Source organism: Pleuronectes platessa, chromosome 4, assembly GCF_947347685.1.
Source record: "Pleuronectes platessa chromosome 4, fPlePla1.1, whole genome shotgun sequence".
Lineage (NCBI taxonomy): Eukaryota > Metazoa > Chordata > Actinopteri > Pleuronectiformes > Pleuronectidae > Pleuronectes > Pleuronectes platessa.
This window is the reverse complement of record NC_070629.1, coordinates 13,365,241-13,381,092: the sequence shown is the minus strand read 5'-3', so window position 1 is coordinate 13,381,092 and position 15,852 is coordinate 13,365,241. Positions and strand designations below refer to the sequence as shown.

The 15,852-nt window shown below is 43.2% G+C and overlaps 1 protein-coding gene across 1 annotated transcript in view; it reads right to left on the bottom strand.

Annotated features, from left to right (window-relative positions):
• The window catches only part of adgra2 (adhesion G protein-coupled receptor A2), a 38,633-nt gene extending 24,332 nt beyond the window's left edge, over positions 1-14,301 (bottom strand). The window contains exon 1 of the mRNA XM_053419839.1: positions 13,245-14,301. Within this exon, the coding sequence (XP_053275814.1) occupies positions 13,245-13,549 (305 nt within the window). The 5' untranslated portion in view covers positions 13,550-14,301. The remainder of the gene's footprint in view (positions 1-13,244) is intronic.
• Between the last annotated feature and the right edge of the window lie 1,551 nt (positions 14,302-15,852).

Genomic DNA, 15,852 nt, shown 5'->3' with positions numbered 1-15,852 from the left:
GAGAGTACGACTCTGAGAAAGAGAGACAGAGGCAGAACTCTGTAAACAGACAGAAATAGTCTGCGTTCCCATCAGGCTAAACAGGAAACCCAGCCAATTAGCTGTTTATTCAGAAACCGGTTCCAGAGTTCAGGGGTTGTGGAGAGAGCACTTCCTGGACAGCCATCAGACGGAAGGAGCAGTGACCAGAGGCAGGTGACAGCTGAGGAGTAACATCTCTTCACCACTGCTGGTCGCAAAGGTTAACAGAGCTTTACAAGCACAGAAGATGAGCAGCTTCTTAATCATGGAGGTCCAAGCTACCAGCAGACCCAATGTCCGCTCTGTGCAGTTTCATTTACTGTACACGAGTGGCTTGTTTACTTGTCATCGGTGACAGATCAGATGGCAGATTGAGTTAATCTGGTCTTCTGAACAATACGCTGTATAATGTAGTGTGCTAACTTAGTCCAGACATCTTGGATGGTATCCCTCATTCACTCTACTCTTTCAGGACACAAAGGCTTCAGTGAAACCCGACAGGCTAATTGAATCCGTCTAATCAACGCAACAAGAAAACAGGGCCACATGTCAGGCCCCAGCATCCCATTAAAGCCTCTCATCTAATTCATTTACATGAAGATCAAAACACCGTGGGTCACATACGAAGAGTCGGGTCAAACAGAAGCACAGGAGCCGGCTTCCGTGGTGCAGAGCATTCACATGTTGCAGAGAAGTTATCCAGGGTCACACACAAAAACATATGTATAGCACCACCTCTCTTCATGTTCTATACTCTCTTTGAGTGCCTTCAAGTCTGAAATGGAAATGAATACATAACCAAGGTTAAAAATAAATAGCAACTGAGGGAGTTTTTAACAGTGATAAACCTTAATACACCTAAAATAGTTTTTCCTGTGCAGATGGAATTTTTTTCCCTGTGTATTCAAACACTTTCATGATTAACCTCAGCTGAATTTGCTATCTATTTGCTAAAAAAAAACATTAGCTTCATACAAATAGAGCTCAACAGCTTGGTTATGAAAGTAAAAATGATGTAACACGCTCGTGTAACACGCTCGTGTAGAAGCCACAAGTCCATACGATATCAACTGCGTCTTGTAGTGCTACAAGACGCATTTGATATCTTCTAGTGCTACACTACCCACAATCCTCAGGTGTAGTGGAAATGCCTCTGATCGGTGATGCTCATTGTGACCATGGATTATGGGACGTGTAGTTAATTTTTCCTAAAATAATTATGTGAACATTACCTTTTTTTTTATTTTACAATTTCTATTTTCCTGCAAATAAAATGCCAAAGGATCCTTTGGCATTTGAAAAATAACTTACAATCTCTTACAGGTCACACTTTCCATTATTTCCTGACTGAGGTTATTGTGATGAGATCACATTTCTGAATTAATGTTTGGTCTATGTTCAAAAGAAATGATTAGGAGATAAATTATTAAAATCCTCAAAGATACTCTCAAAAGCCTGCAGGTCATTTAAAGGAGTCACAGATTTTAGGGAACATATTGCAGAACAATGTAATCTTTTCACAGGACATGTATAGAAAGTGGTTTTCTAAACGGATGAAAAATCCCTCTCAACCCTTTAACCCAGATGTTGGCAGAGATCTATCCAAACAAATACACTGTTGGCAAAGTAAACTTTAAGTATTAGTTGCAGAGAGGGTGGATTTAAAGAAGCATATTGAGAAATGCTGCGGGTTTTGTGGTCATTTCAATTCATTTCAAATATAGCATATTGCTACTACAATCCTAGAATCCCTTATGTTTCAATCCAAGAGCCATTGTGCAGTGTGAGTTCAAGGTTTCCTTGTTGTGTGCTGGAGTGTGAAAAAGTAAAAGCCTTACAAAGAGTCTTGTCTAGTAAACCGCAGCAGCTCCTCCCTGCACCATGCCACTCACTTTGTTGGTTTGCTCAATTTGCTTCTTCAACCCACAAAGCCTTTGAGGGCCACACAGGGGCAGGACAGCACGTCGCAAATCGTATTTGCTCACTGATTTACTTCCGCTCTTACCCCTTGACTCTTCACTGGACGGCAGTAACACACTGCCTCAGGTCCATTATGTGTGTGTGTGTGTGTGTGTGGGGGGGGGGTACCTGTGTGTACTGTTAACGATAACTGTCTATCTGATGCCGTTCTACAGCTGCTTTTGTTTTTTGCGTCATATTCGACCAATCATTTTGACTGAGGAATCTTCTCTGTGGTGCAGCTGTAAAGGCCTGATGTGAGGTGTGCAGCACCGACACAGGGAGCAGCGGCTGAACGGAGTCCTTTCAGCTTTCCACATCACAACCTGGTGCAGAAATGATGGACGGAGAGGGAGAACACATCCTTCTATATCCTGTCCTAACCACAGCTAGAATAAACCCAAACACACAACAAGATGTCTTGTGTGCAGTCGGTTCTCACTGGAAGTACAGTCAATATCTGTGCCCCCTTCATCCCACTTCTCTGGTTAGACACACTTAAAGCTTCTGTACTTTTTATGCATACAGGAAATGCTTCATCCTAGCTTGGCATTCAGTGCAGGACATGAATGAGATGCATTTGAGTGAAAAAGTGCTGATCCAAATATTTTGGCATGCTGGACTTAGACAGGGAGCTCTATGTGGCTGAAAACCCCCTCACAGGAACAAAAAAAGGATCTTAAGAGGGATTTAGATTTAATAAGAATTCATCTGCAGGCTAAGCTGCTCGCCGTCATTACCTTTGTAGGACTATGTACTTTTTTTCTTTGTTTCTGCAGCATCACCCTGAAAACACCTAGAGCTGCTGCACAATGACTGGATGCTGAGACACAGGGCGCTGATCGGAAGCTCCAGCTCATCCTGAGTGATGAACTATAGTGTCCAAGGCACAAGTTCACTCTAATACAGAGAGTCAAAACAAGCCAGTGGGCCGCCGTGTAAACATCATTTAACTCTGGATAGGTCTCCTACCCTCGAGGCCCACACGCGAGGTGAAACACAAGAACCCTTGAGAGAAACTGCTAACGTGCCACGAATCCAGTCCTAAATCGGAGACCAATCGGAGCCAGATAATGAGAGTGATTTTCAATGAGCAATCTCGGAGCGTCATTATTGAATTAAAACCTGTTTAATAAGCGCGCTGACTTGAATGTGCACACGCTGGTCTGTGTCACTCACAGCAGCGAAAAAGTTCATATAAAGAAAAGAGTAATTTCGCCCTAGAGGGAATTTTCCTTAGAGGTAATTAAATTCTGCAGAAAGTATACGATTATCCACTTTCACACAGCACGGCATTGTGTGAGCATTCTGCCTGCGCACAGCTGAGAACGTTCTGCAAAAGATCATCAGTGTTTTTTCCTTTTAATTTCTCCTCTCTACTTTTCCATTTGAGTAGCGGCTGCTTGCCAGAGTTGCATTTCTGGCGCATTGGCAGTTCAGGACTTGGCAGAGCAGTAAGTGAACATGGCAGCGTTTCTCTTTATATACACATCACACACACGGCGCTCGGAGTAATGAGATCAGACTTAGTGGATCTACAAAATATTGTGGTTGAACCAAAAGATGGATTAAAAACGGTATTACTTAATTTGGCTGTTACCAGGTTTTCCAAGGCCGCCCCCCCCCCCCAACATGCCAAGTCCAATAGATCAACAGCCATTACAGAACGACATTACGTTACAGTTTAACCTCATAGACACGGAGCTGGCCTCAAATCACACAGTCTCAGAGTTACGAGCTCAGAATAACATCATACCTGTGCTCTATGATTCAATCAGGAATTATGGTCTTTTAAAAAAATCATCACTCAAGTTGATTAGTGGAATTTACGGTTAATTCAGATGAAGAGAGGTATTTCATGAATCATAAAAACGATTTGTTTGACTTGTGTCTGAAAATGAAATGCATTGCACTTTCAATTTCAATATTATGTGTGAGAGATTATTGTGTGGAATAGAAACTTCTTGAAAATGTTTTCAGTGATAGACAATTCACATTTGTCACTTTGTGTTACCACGCCGAGGTTGTTCTCACCCATGACCGTTTGTTTGTTTGTTTGTTTGTTGACAAGATAACGCAAACACAACCGGACGGATTACCAGCAAACCTTGTTGACAGATGTGGTATGGGTCAGGGAAGAAACCACACAATTTAGGCGTAGACCCTGATCCAGTCATTTTTTCAACACTTTCTTTAACATGAAGCGATCAAGCTTTTTACATTTTCATAGTTTTCCCAGGGATTGTTCATTAATCTTGATGAGAAAAAAATCTGACATATTTAAGGGCCTGATATCTACAGTATACGTCTATATTTGCTGGAGCATGATATAATGTAAAGGGACTGCTGGGCCTTGGCGGAGGTATGTGCTCTGAGTGCCATTCTAATTTGTCAATGCATTTTACACTATCACGCACATATGGTACACGCAACCTCTTGCTGAGTTGGGGCTCCTGTCGCAGCAGTAATTGGTATGGACCTTCATTAGTGGCCGTGAATTCTGGGTCAGGACATGTCACGTGTGTGTATGTGTGTGTGTGTGTGTGTGTGTGTGTGTAGGCATTAGGGGATCAATGAGCAGAACTTAATAATAATAAATATTTTCTTAATTTGTGTATAATCATCCAGAAATAAGAATTTATGTGTTTTCATTCGCTTAGAACGATCCCTTTACATTTCTAAAAAGTCTGCTGTGTTACAACAATTATTCTACAGTAGCCCAGATTGGACAAATGACTTTAAAAAGTGCTTTTAACAGTTGTCTGCATCCTGAGTAATTTTTCAGTTGTTTGAGTGGCATTTCTGTAATTTCCAGCCTCTGTGTGTCACTCAAAGTCAAGAAGTAATATAGTTGAATTTAGATAAAAAGTTTGTGTTACATTTTTTTGTTTAATTCTGTCTCTGATGTCTGAGGTTTGGCCAGCTCGATTGTGGCTTTTTTGTGTACATATCTTTTAGTAAAAGTCAATTCTCATATTAGGAAATTTGAGCAAGTGGGCTTTGGAAAAAACGTTGTATATGTCAGTGCATCACCAAACCCCAGCATAATGAATGTGGTGCAGCTGGTTTGAACGCGTTTGGATTGTTATTTATGCATTTGTGACTGTGGTGGCTCGATCCTGAGAGTATTATAAATATTATTGCACATTTTATGCTTTGAATATAATCCAAGTGGATGACATTTTCGGTGACTGTGCACAGTGGCTTTTGATAGTAGACAATATTTGTGTTTGCTTCAGCTTAATCCAACCCTCGTCTCTCGGTTAGTCTCCTGCTCGGAGACGGGGGAAGAGGAGAGGAAGGCTGAGGCAGGAGGAATGAAAGAGAGCGAAAGCGAAAAGATCTCCCCGGCTGAGAGGTGGCTGTGTCATCTTTGTTACAATAAGTACTTTACAAGAGGCCCCCAGACTGTTCAGCGACTCGGTGATGTCCAAATGGCTTAACCCTTTGCTTCTAAAATAAAAGATGGGAGAGCCACCTGAGCCATTGGTCCCATGAGCACCCTTGCACCCTGAGCTTGTCACGGCACTGAGAGTAACAGAAAGACGAAATGCCCTCGAGCACAACAAGCACTTTAGCAGCAAATGCATGTCAAGATGTGAATGTGCCCATTGTGCCCGGCCCACCAGAGGGCTTGTGGCAGCCACCGGGGAACGCTGCCAAGCTACAAGCCCCATTTACTGCCTGTCATAGAACGGAGCATCCATGTAATTGCATGTAAAATATTTTCTGTGAACCAGTTATGTGAAAAACGCAGATTGAGTCGTTCAGTCATCAAATCGAGAAGAGAGGGTGCGAGAAGCCACATTAGGAGCGAAACAGATACTTGTCGAGCTAAAGAGTCAAAATATATGAGTTCGGTGATTTATAGTTTGTAGAGAATCCTGCATTACTTGGCTTTATTATCATAGTTTCCTGACTTGAGGCGATATTTGGGGAGTGTTCTGCTGCATTTGATATGTGCAACCACTTATTATAGAGTACACTGCATTGTGCTCGGTTACCAGGCCGGGAGTAAGGCTCTGTGGTTTGTGGCTGTGTGTGTGTGTGTGTGGGTGTGGATTTAGATGCAATGTGTGACCTATCAGATTTATTTAGACAGAAAGTGCATATGTTTAACTGTGTATGTGTGTGTGTGTGTGTGTGTGTGTGTGTGTGTGTGTGTGTGTGTGTGCATGTGTATGTGTGTGTGTGTGATGTGCATAAGTGGTCCAAAAGGTCTAAAATTAAAATTTGGGTTTTTGAAATGTCTCTAATTAGAGAGGGGTGGACTGAGGCCTATTTCGAGAGCTGCGGCCATGCACGCCCTTCCCATATGTGTGTGCACTATGCACAGGCAAACAGACTCACACACAAACACTATCTACACTTTGGAGAGAAAGGTCCCCCACTTTGTTTTTGTCTTATCACACAATTCATGGAGTTTTGTGCACAGGAACCATCCACAAAGTGTTTGTTTGCGGTTTATACACAACTCACAGCAGTGAACTTTATAGACATAAACAACTCGACGCTTTGAATATTAACAGTCAGAGAACACAAGTTAAAATACCGACGTCTTACCGTAAAGCTCCAATAATTTATAGCAATATTTGGAGTCCAAGACAAGTCAAGACAAACTGAACTGGAAAGTTTACGGCCGCACAGCAGGAACAAAATAGTCAGTTTAATCGCTGTTTAAAGTGTTTTTACGCTTTTAATGAGGCAATTTAGTGAATTTAGCCGTTTGAGACAGTGAGTGGAATGCATGTGGATGCCTGGCGAACATTGTCTCATTGTCCGCCCTCATAACCAGCCTCTGTTTTCTGCTCCTGAGCAAAGGCTGCTGGTAAATCAGGATGTGTTTACAAAGAGCTGGTGAAAAATCTGTCTGCCCCAGATACTCTGACGGTGTCGCTTTCGGCATCTGTGAGAAGGTTGTGTTTTGTTTTGTTTTGTTTTGTTATTGTTTGTATACAAATTTGGGGAGAATCTGTGTTCATGTCACACGAATCTAAATAACTGCATCATAAGGCTTTTATAAAAAGATGCCTAATACTTATTTAATTTCAGCTGAAGGAATACACACACATATTGTCTCATTTACCAGTGGTTAAGATTTGAATAAAAGCTGTTGCTTTATTTCACAAATATGTGACTGGGTGTGAACTGACTCATATAGAAGAAGCAATGAACAATAGAACTGTAGTGAATAGATTTTTGAATAGAAATACACAATATATGATTGTATATATGTGTGGACAAGTAGCACCTTTAATGGAATCATTAGATATCAGATTTATGAAATCCAGATTAATATTAGTTTCCTTAGTATGTGAGTCAGTTATCAGTCGGCGCAGCAAACTAATTTAAATCTCCTTTGAGTCGAAAAAGTTCATGTACCCATATATATGTACCTATCATCAAAAAGTACTCAGGTTAGATTACATTGGTAAATTCAATGGTAAGCATAACACAAAGAGAAGGGAGCATGCACACACACACACACACACACACACACACACACACACACACACACACACACACACACACACACACACACACGCTGAAGCCACAGGCATTCCCACTACAGACGCCCATTATATCTGTCTGTATCCATGTGTTTTCTACCCGGGGCAGGAACTGTGGGAGCCGCTGTGGTCAAACACAGGGAGAGGGAAGTTAGCGCTGGCAACGAAAAGTCAAAGTCAGGCATTTTTGGAGTAAGATAAGAAGAGCGCTCCGTGTAAAAAGAGTCCTAGAATAACAGAAAGCCACTCAGGGATATGAGATTACTGTGACAACACATCTCTGTGTTTTTGCCAAGTTTTGAAACATCGCAGACTTTTAATCAACAAACACAACAAGGTGATAAACGAAATGCACATGCACTGTTTGAACCGGGGGACAGCTCCAGTGCAGCACAGTAGGCGTCTGGAGATGTCCCCCTCTGGTCGTGCTACCTTGACATGAGAGGGCACAATCAAAATCCAAGCTTGTGTGGCATTGGCAGGTGCTGCAGCTCAGCATAAAGCCCAGAGTATCCAGTGTCAGGCCTTTTGTTTGCTGTTTTGATTTATCGCCGACCACTGCCCCACCTCACATGTGCGGAAGAGAGCATGCTCCCCCTCCTCTCAACACCTTTCCCCACATAAATAAACCCTATCGCTGCAGGAATGCCTGGGGTCCGCGCTCACCCAGCTATTGGAATTCTCCCCGCTGATAAAATGAATGTTTGAGATTCATCTACGTACTCCTGTCTCAACACACTCGGACTCACAGGAACAACACAAACCACCGGCACATCTGCTCGCCCCTCAGTATCTGTCCGCACATGGGCCACAAGTGAGAGGCCGACGAAGTGAGTCAGGAGATAAAATGGTGCTTCAAGACACACGCAGATGCATACTGTAGCCAGAGGATCATACTGGAGAGGTGAGCTGGCTTTGAGACACAGAGGACTCTTTAGAAGGAGTAAACAATTACAGGCGTCATGATGGTTGGATTTAATTGACCCAAAAAATTTGTAATCAGAAAAATGTGGGGTGAAGTGTAAAAACAAGGACGCCCTCTCCTTCAGATGCTGTTGCTAAATGAGCGCTTTGATACTCCAAACACTTTCTGTCCCAGACTGGTTCAACTTTGGTGATCTGCACTCACTAAAATACAAAGCTACAGTGTGGGGCTGGTAAGCTTAGCTCATTGAAGAGGCTGAAAACAGAGGGAAACAGCTCAGTCAGAAGAAAACAAAAACAGCACCTCTAAAAGTCAGGAAGTTACAATTTATTAAGTCTAATATTGAAGATAAGGTCAGAGGTAATGGCGTAGTGGACGTAATGAAGTGGGTTATAACCAGACTTTCGTCTGTAACATCTAAATTGGAAAATGAGTGTAATATTCTATTAGAAACTCATATAAAAACCAAAATTATGTTGAATAATTGAATTGAGGTCAATAGTTGGATGTTTATGTAAATATAGTCAATCTTTTTGGAGAAACTATAAGTCCCTTTTAAATAGCTTGCAGATGCCACCATGATAACCTCACAGTCGACCACCACGACACATGTCCTCCTCTACAAAAGGGGGAGGAGTCTGTGTGCTTCTTTCTTCACAATAAACACGGTTTATTTAACAATCTTTTCAGTTCTGATATTATGGAGTTGATGTGACAAAAGATGAAGTATTCACCTTATTTTGTAAAGCCTATTCTAAAGTATCACTACAAAAGATGCTCTATATTCCTCATTTCAACACACACTTCTAATATTTCCCTTTTATCTCGTCATAATATGACTTTAATTCCCAAAATGTTAAAAATGAAGTGACCTAGATGAGGCACTCTGTGGTAATTAGAGCCTTAGTAATGTATTCAAATAAGTACTGAACAGTATAGTGTACAAAATAAATGCGTAGTAGAGTAGAGTTTTTACTTTTAAGCTCCTCTTTATATTTTCACCTTATAAAACGGTGTTGTAAATCTTGTCTCTTTTTATTATTTAAGTCACAAGGAAAGTAAAATAAAACTTTTTCTAAAAAGTTCCATTTACAGACAGAAATAACTGAGCTGAGATCATTTTGTTTCACACATTGATAAATAAAACAGATTTAACCTGATCAGGACTTAAAAATCTGATTTGGAGGAACGGCTGTACGTTTTTCTAAAATATACTTTGTTATTAGCTTTCATTCTGACAGTTAGATGAGAAAAACAGATGAGAGGAACACTATAGTGTCTGTCCATTTAATATGAAGCTATAATACAAGCCAATTAGCTTAGTGTAGCTTAGCTTGGTATAAAGAAATTTACAGCTAACACTGGTCTTTCTGTTAAAACAGTAATGTTGTGACAATTGAGCTTTACAGGATGTGATTGACAGATTTTTTTTGGACTGACTTGGCTAGCTGTTTCCCCCCCCCCCCCCCCCGTTTATAGTCTTTATGCTAAGCTACGCTAATTGGCTGCAGTTGTAGCTTCAGATCTGGTGTGCAGACAAGAAAGTGGTGTTAATATTCTCATCTGAAAATGAATAGAACAGCGGTTATGTGTATTAATTATTGCTTTATAGCACAAGCTCAAACTGAGATCAGGCCTTTGTTCATTAAACCCCAGAGCAGATTTTACAGCTGTTCATTTAGCCTACCCTAGCCCATTTAGCGACCCCTTACTTATAAAAATATGACCATCCTCGCCGGAATATTTGTACCTTAAACCCCGGGCTCAAGTGCACACATGCAAGGAGCAACTGTCTCGCAGCTGAGGGGGCATCGTGTCGACGGCGGCCACGCTGACCCCGCACCCCGGGCATGTGCGGACTGCTCATTTCGCCTGGCACCCACTGAGCCTGCAGAGCCATCAGTCACTGACATCGATGACAACAAACTACGCCAAGGGAGGAGTGCGGTTGAGACTTGGGTAAAAACCACAAGCAGCGGAGCACCAGCACGTTCACACACAAACTGCCACTGTACGTTCCCTCCATTCGTCTGTTATCCATTAAAAACATTCAAACAAGCACAGCTGCCGTCACAGAGCACAGAGAGGAGTTGGTGCTCTGCGTGTTTTTCGGGGCATGAATGTGCATGATATATATCCATCCTAAGAGGGGAACACATTTCATCACCAATAGAAAAAACAAAAAGTTCTTCTTTGACACTGGTTCAAAAGACTAAAAATAAAGGAGACATGGAGCAATGCTTTGGAAGTGAAGCTATGTTGCTCCACTGCCTCCTCCTCCTCCCTCTCACCCCGATGTCGGAGATCTGTTCGTCAGGGGCTGGGGATTTTCAGTCTCCAGGGGCACATCCCTCTGAACCGCCTGCCAAGCCTCTATTCTCCCTCCTCCATCCTCTCGCTTGCTCTCTCAGCTTTTTTTTGTTCACCTCTCAGTTCCCACTTCCCACCTCGTCTACCCTTCATGCTCAACTTTCCCCTTCGCTGCGGCCTTTTTTTTCTCCAATTCCTGTCATTCACTCGTGTACTTTCTCCTCGACACGGGTGCTTTTTTTTGCCTCTCTACCCTTCCGCTCCTCTTCCTCTCCCAGTGATCCAGCTCCTTTGCAGCCGTGCATAATTACGCCAAAACACAAGCCTGTGCAGGCTCACATCTGGAAGGAGTTTGGACATGGCAGTTTCCTACCAAGACGACTAAATATTTAGGTTGAGAGTTACTGCGTGTGGATGAACTCATGATAGAGGGGGCGGGAAGGGGAGAGAAAAGGGGGAGCTGGAGATAAAGCAAAATAGGGAAAGTGGGACAGACGACTTGGGCTCTTGCACGAAGGCCCAGACAAATGCATAATTGGACCAGTGATCAGAGAAACGGTGTACAACGTGTCACGAAGCAATGTAATCAGTGGCCTTGCAGTGCCACAGAAGGAGGTGATAATATTGGGGTGACTGGTCGCCCCTTTATGGCTGGCAAGAACAACAAACAGCCAACTAATAGTTTTAATAAACAAATCCCCATTGGGATTTCCCATGAGGCTAAGGGGCCTCAGCTGGAATGTTCACAGGGGCCAGCTGTTGTGCATTACACGTAGCAGGCGGCCCCGGAAGCCCGGGCCTGGTGTTCTCCAGCCTTGCTCAGCATGGAGGAGAGCATTCCTCCAGGCTGCCCCAGGCGAGAGGGCATGCAGCGGGGCTGTCAGGCCGTTTCGATCGTGAGTGGAGGGACCGAGGTGATGTAGAAAAGCTCCCCCTGCTGCACCTGAGATACTGTCTGCAGTCTCTGAGCGCACCGAAGGAATGTCAGGAATAACACGAAAATCAACAACTTCTTACATTCCACATCTGGAGCCAATGTCGTGAGTGGCGATGGGAGCACGGGCGCTTGACGAACTCGTCGAATCGTCAGGAAAATGAACTTTCCAGACACCACAGGTCTCAGGGAAAGGTAAAGAAAATGGCGGATGACGGGCGGAGCTGTTCTCTCCTCATACGGAGCCTCTTAAAAGTGTCACAAGATGCTGAACATCAGTACAAACACAACTCAACCAAAATGAGTAGGTGCAGAGATAGAAGATTATCTTCAAACACCTCCACCACTGCTGCCCAAGCCCTTTTTTTAACCTCTGGTTTTCAGCAATGTGCTGCCCAGATGTTGATCCTGTCTTTATTAAGCAAGGAACATAAGGCCCTCTAAATGGACTGCTGGATGCCTTTAGCTCTGCCAGGGCATGAATCCCCTTACTTTACCTCATATGCTCGCTGCAGTGGGGCAGCTGAACATAGTGTTGTTGTGTTTTTTCACTGTGCCGATGTGCACGCAGCACTTTCCCACGTCAGAGCACAGACACAGTCACACACTGTGGGAATCAGAAACCTCTTCGGAGCAGCTGTGAAGAAAACGCTGAGACACCACCAAAAAAATGTGTCACTGAGACATTGGTAGTGCATCCATCATGAAAGATAAGTGTGTTTTGGCCCCTGATGTGGATGTGCGAGCTTTGTGCAGATAAACCACACAAATAAATATCACACAGAACTGGCCCAGAATTGTTGCTGTCTGGTTTCCACTGAGTGGTTTTGGTTTTTTTCTATCCCCACTCGAAGGTGATTGTCAGACGGGGTGTTGCGGTATTAAAAGAAGGCGCCAACCCAACAGTAAAGCACAACGCCGGGCATAAAATGCACAAAATGTGTTTCTGTTTATAGCCGTTTTGCAAGGCCAAGTCAGCTGGACCATGTGCACAGGGTGGAGGTGGTGGTGGGAGAAGGAAGGGGGCTGAACTCAGAGAGGCTGAGAGTCAAATTTAAAGTGACAGAGTTGTGTCAAAGAGGCTGGGCCAACGATGATGGCTACAGTCGCTCTGCCCTCTCACTGATCTTCTTAATGCTTTACAGAGGGCCAATCGCTCAGCCCACCACTACAGAGTTAAACTAGATCAAGATGTAAACTCCTGACCTAACAAGCCTTATTACTGCAACCAGTCCTCAATACAGTTAAAGCTGAGGTCACAGGGTCAGAGTGTTGGGTGTGTGGGCCTGATCAGAAGACTGAGCTATTGTTTTTTTTTCCAACTGTGTATTTTTATGTGAATTGTGTCATTAAAGCTGATCAATCACTGATTAAAACCTGTAATAAGACATGTACAGTCTGTCTCCTCAACCTATGATAATCACTGACTGTGGCAAATGCTATTAGTATGAATGGTTTACAAACTTTCCTCCAAAAATCATTGAAACCAGAGGACGCACATGGCACCATTAGGCCAAAGAAGGAAGATCACAGGCGTTGGGTGATATGATATTTGTTGATGTTATAGTAAACTTGTCAGACTCACAGAGTAACTGTCCTGTTGGGCATCAGGCTCGGATCCGGAGGCTCAGTCAGCTCCTCCTTGGTGCAGCTGACCCTTCTGCCCAAAGCCTGGGCACCGTGCGCTTTGGAGCGCTCGTCCGTGCAGCTGCAGCCACTGGTGGACGCGAGCAGCCCGGGACAGGCCTGGGAGAGCCTCGGCCCGGAGGCGGTAAGCAGCAGCAGCAGCATCAGTACCACACGCCCCGGCAGCAGAGGGATGCCAACGCCGGGCGCAAACATTGTCCTACGGCTGGATCTCACCTCAGCTGCACCCCCGCCTCCAGTCATCCCATATCTCCACCATGAAGCTCTCAGAGGAGGGGGGCGCAAGGAGAAAAAATATGTTTCAAGTGTCGAATGAATGGAAAACTTAAAGAAGCTCCGCTCAGTAGTGAACACACATCAGCCGCTCATTCAAGAAATATTCAGCGCCGTGGAGTTTTCCAAGTGTCCCGTTATGTCATGGCAGCCAGGGCGCACAACTCCCTGTGGTCCAGATCAACCCAGGAGTGTGTTAGTCCATCCAAATGTCCTCAACACATTGAAACAGCCGCAGTCTTCCGTCTTAAAGAGTTGCTGATCCTATTAATTACTGAAATATGAGATTTACATCACTTTAGATGATGCTTGGGAATGTCCGAATTACCGTTATTCTCCTCTAAAAAAAGTTAATCCAAGGGTCGATGAGATTGACGAGTGAGTAGCCACAGCAGCAGCCACTTTTTCGTCTCTTTGATTACGTGAGGAAGGATAAAAAGTATATTGTCAAACTTCTCTCACTTTTCTCGCGGCTCTTTTTCCTTCAGAGTTTTCCCGGATCCCGGAGGTCTGCGTAAACCTTATCTCAAGCGCAACTTGGAGTAAAACGGGAGGAGGTAAAAAAAATACGCAACTACACACTCGGATGAAGAAAATGAGCTGGTCTCCGTGGGCTCCTGTGTAATTTCCAGAATCTATCTAGCGGTTTTTGCTCGCTTGCCTCTTGTCACACTCTAACTCACTTTAGCAACAACCCTAAGTGCGCCCGTTCCGTCTGCGTCTGCGCCCTGGTCCCCGCGGTCCTAGCGCATGCAGCCCGGCCACAGAGAGGAGGGACAGGAGGCTCCACATGTGACCGCTGGTTTAATAACCCAGTCGGGCTTCACCAAACTTCATCACCCAGTCCTGAGGGTTTCATGTATTTATCTTAAATGATATGCTGGACGGCACAAAACCAAAATGCTTAGCCAATAATCAGAATTCAAGCTCAAAAGTGCAAACTAATTACATTGCGTCTAGCTCACGAATATAATCATTAATGTTCTGCTTTCATAAGTTAAAGCTAATAATATAACATTAAATAGATATATATGGTATAAATATTAGGATGTTGCTCACAACTGAATGAAATTACACATATTGAATAAATGAGATGAATACAGACATGAGAATTATTGCACATATTGGACAAAATTGCACAAACTCATAATACATGAATATAAAAGACCCGGTGTAATGTAATAATGTAGTCAGTCATCTCCCCAAAAAAGTATTCAGATTTACTCTTTTGTGTATGTTTATTTGTTTTATAAGGGTAATTTATCATGATTATGTCTCCTCGTGTCTTTTAAAGCATCACTATGCAACTTCTTTACCCTAAATAGCAGCTTCAAAATTAGTTCACTGACTTGGAATAGGGAGAATAGCAGAGCTGTCATTCCCACTCCTCACACCACATGCCTTTACTGACTTAAGATCAGTTAGAAAGAAAGAAAAGTTGAACGTTTAACTCTGATATTCAGCGAGTACATTTTAAAACGATCAAGAATCCTGGACAGAATTTGATGTATTTGTTACAATGGCAGCTCTTCCAGTTCAGAAAGCCAGGGATTATGGGTAATATTTTCCGTTGTTTTGTGTTTATTTTTTATTTTAACTGGCTGTTTCCACTCAGGTAGGTCTTGGTTTCAGTGAGCGCCTCCATCGACAGAGCAGATTGTGAATGAAGGTCTTGCTGAAGGCTTCTTAAATATTGTATGTGTTTCAGCAGTTCAAAGGCTTTTTTCATTGAATCAGCGGGAAGCAGAGGAAGCAAAGACTTTTATAGATATACTTCACCACATTCTGTATCGTTACCGCAAATAAGGTCCTGGTAGCACAGGAGAAATGGTCGTGAAAATGTGCAGAGGCTGAGCACATCATGGCATGATGAGTTTTATGATATGATGTTTTTGTCCCCCAGAGGCCTTTCTGTTCATGGTCACTGCCAACAGCAGGCATCCCATAAAATACTGCAATGTATGGGTTCTTTAATGAAAGTTCTAACATGCTGATGGACATTGTAATAGAAGGGCCGCTGCAGTGAGATCAAGTCAGACTAACCTGTTGAACATCATCAAGTGCTGCAGCCTAATTCAGCATCAACTGAAAGAGTGTGTTGCCCTTCACGTAGCATACGAGCTATCACATCCACCGCATGTTGATTCGTGCACAAACCAAATGCTATGATTTACAAATGCTTGGACCAATATAATTCCAGACCCTAAATCTTTTTGTTGAAAAGAAAAATATTTGTATATACTCCTCATCCTGAAAGAATCACACGCAATCCA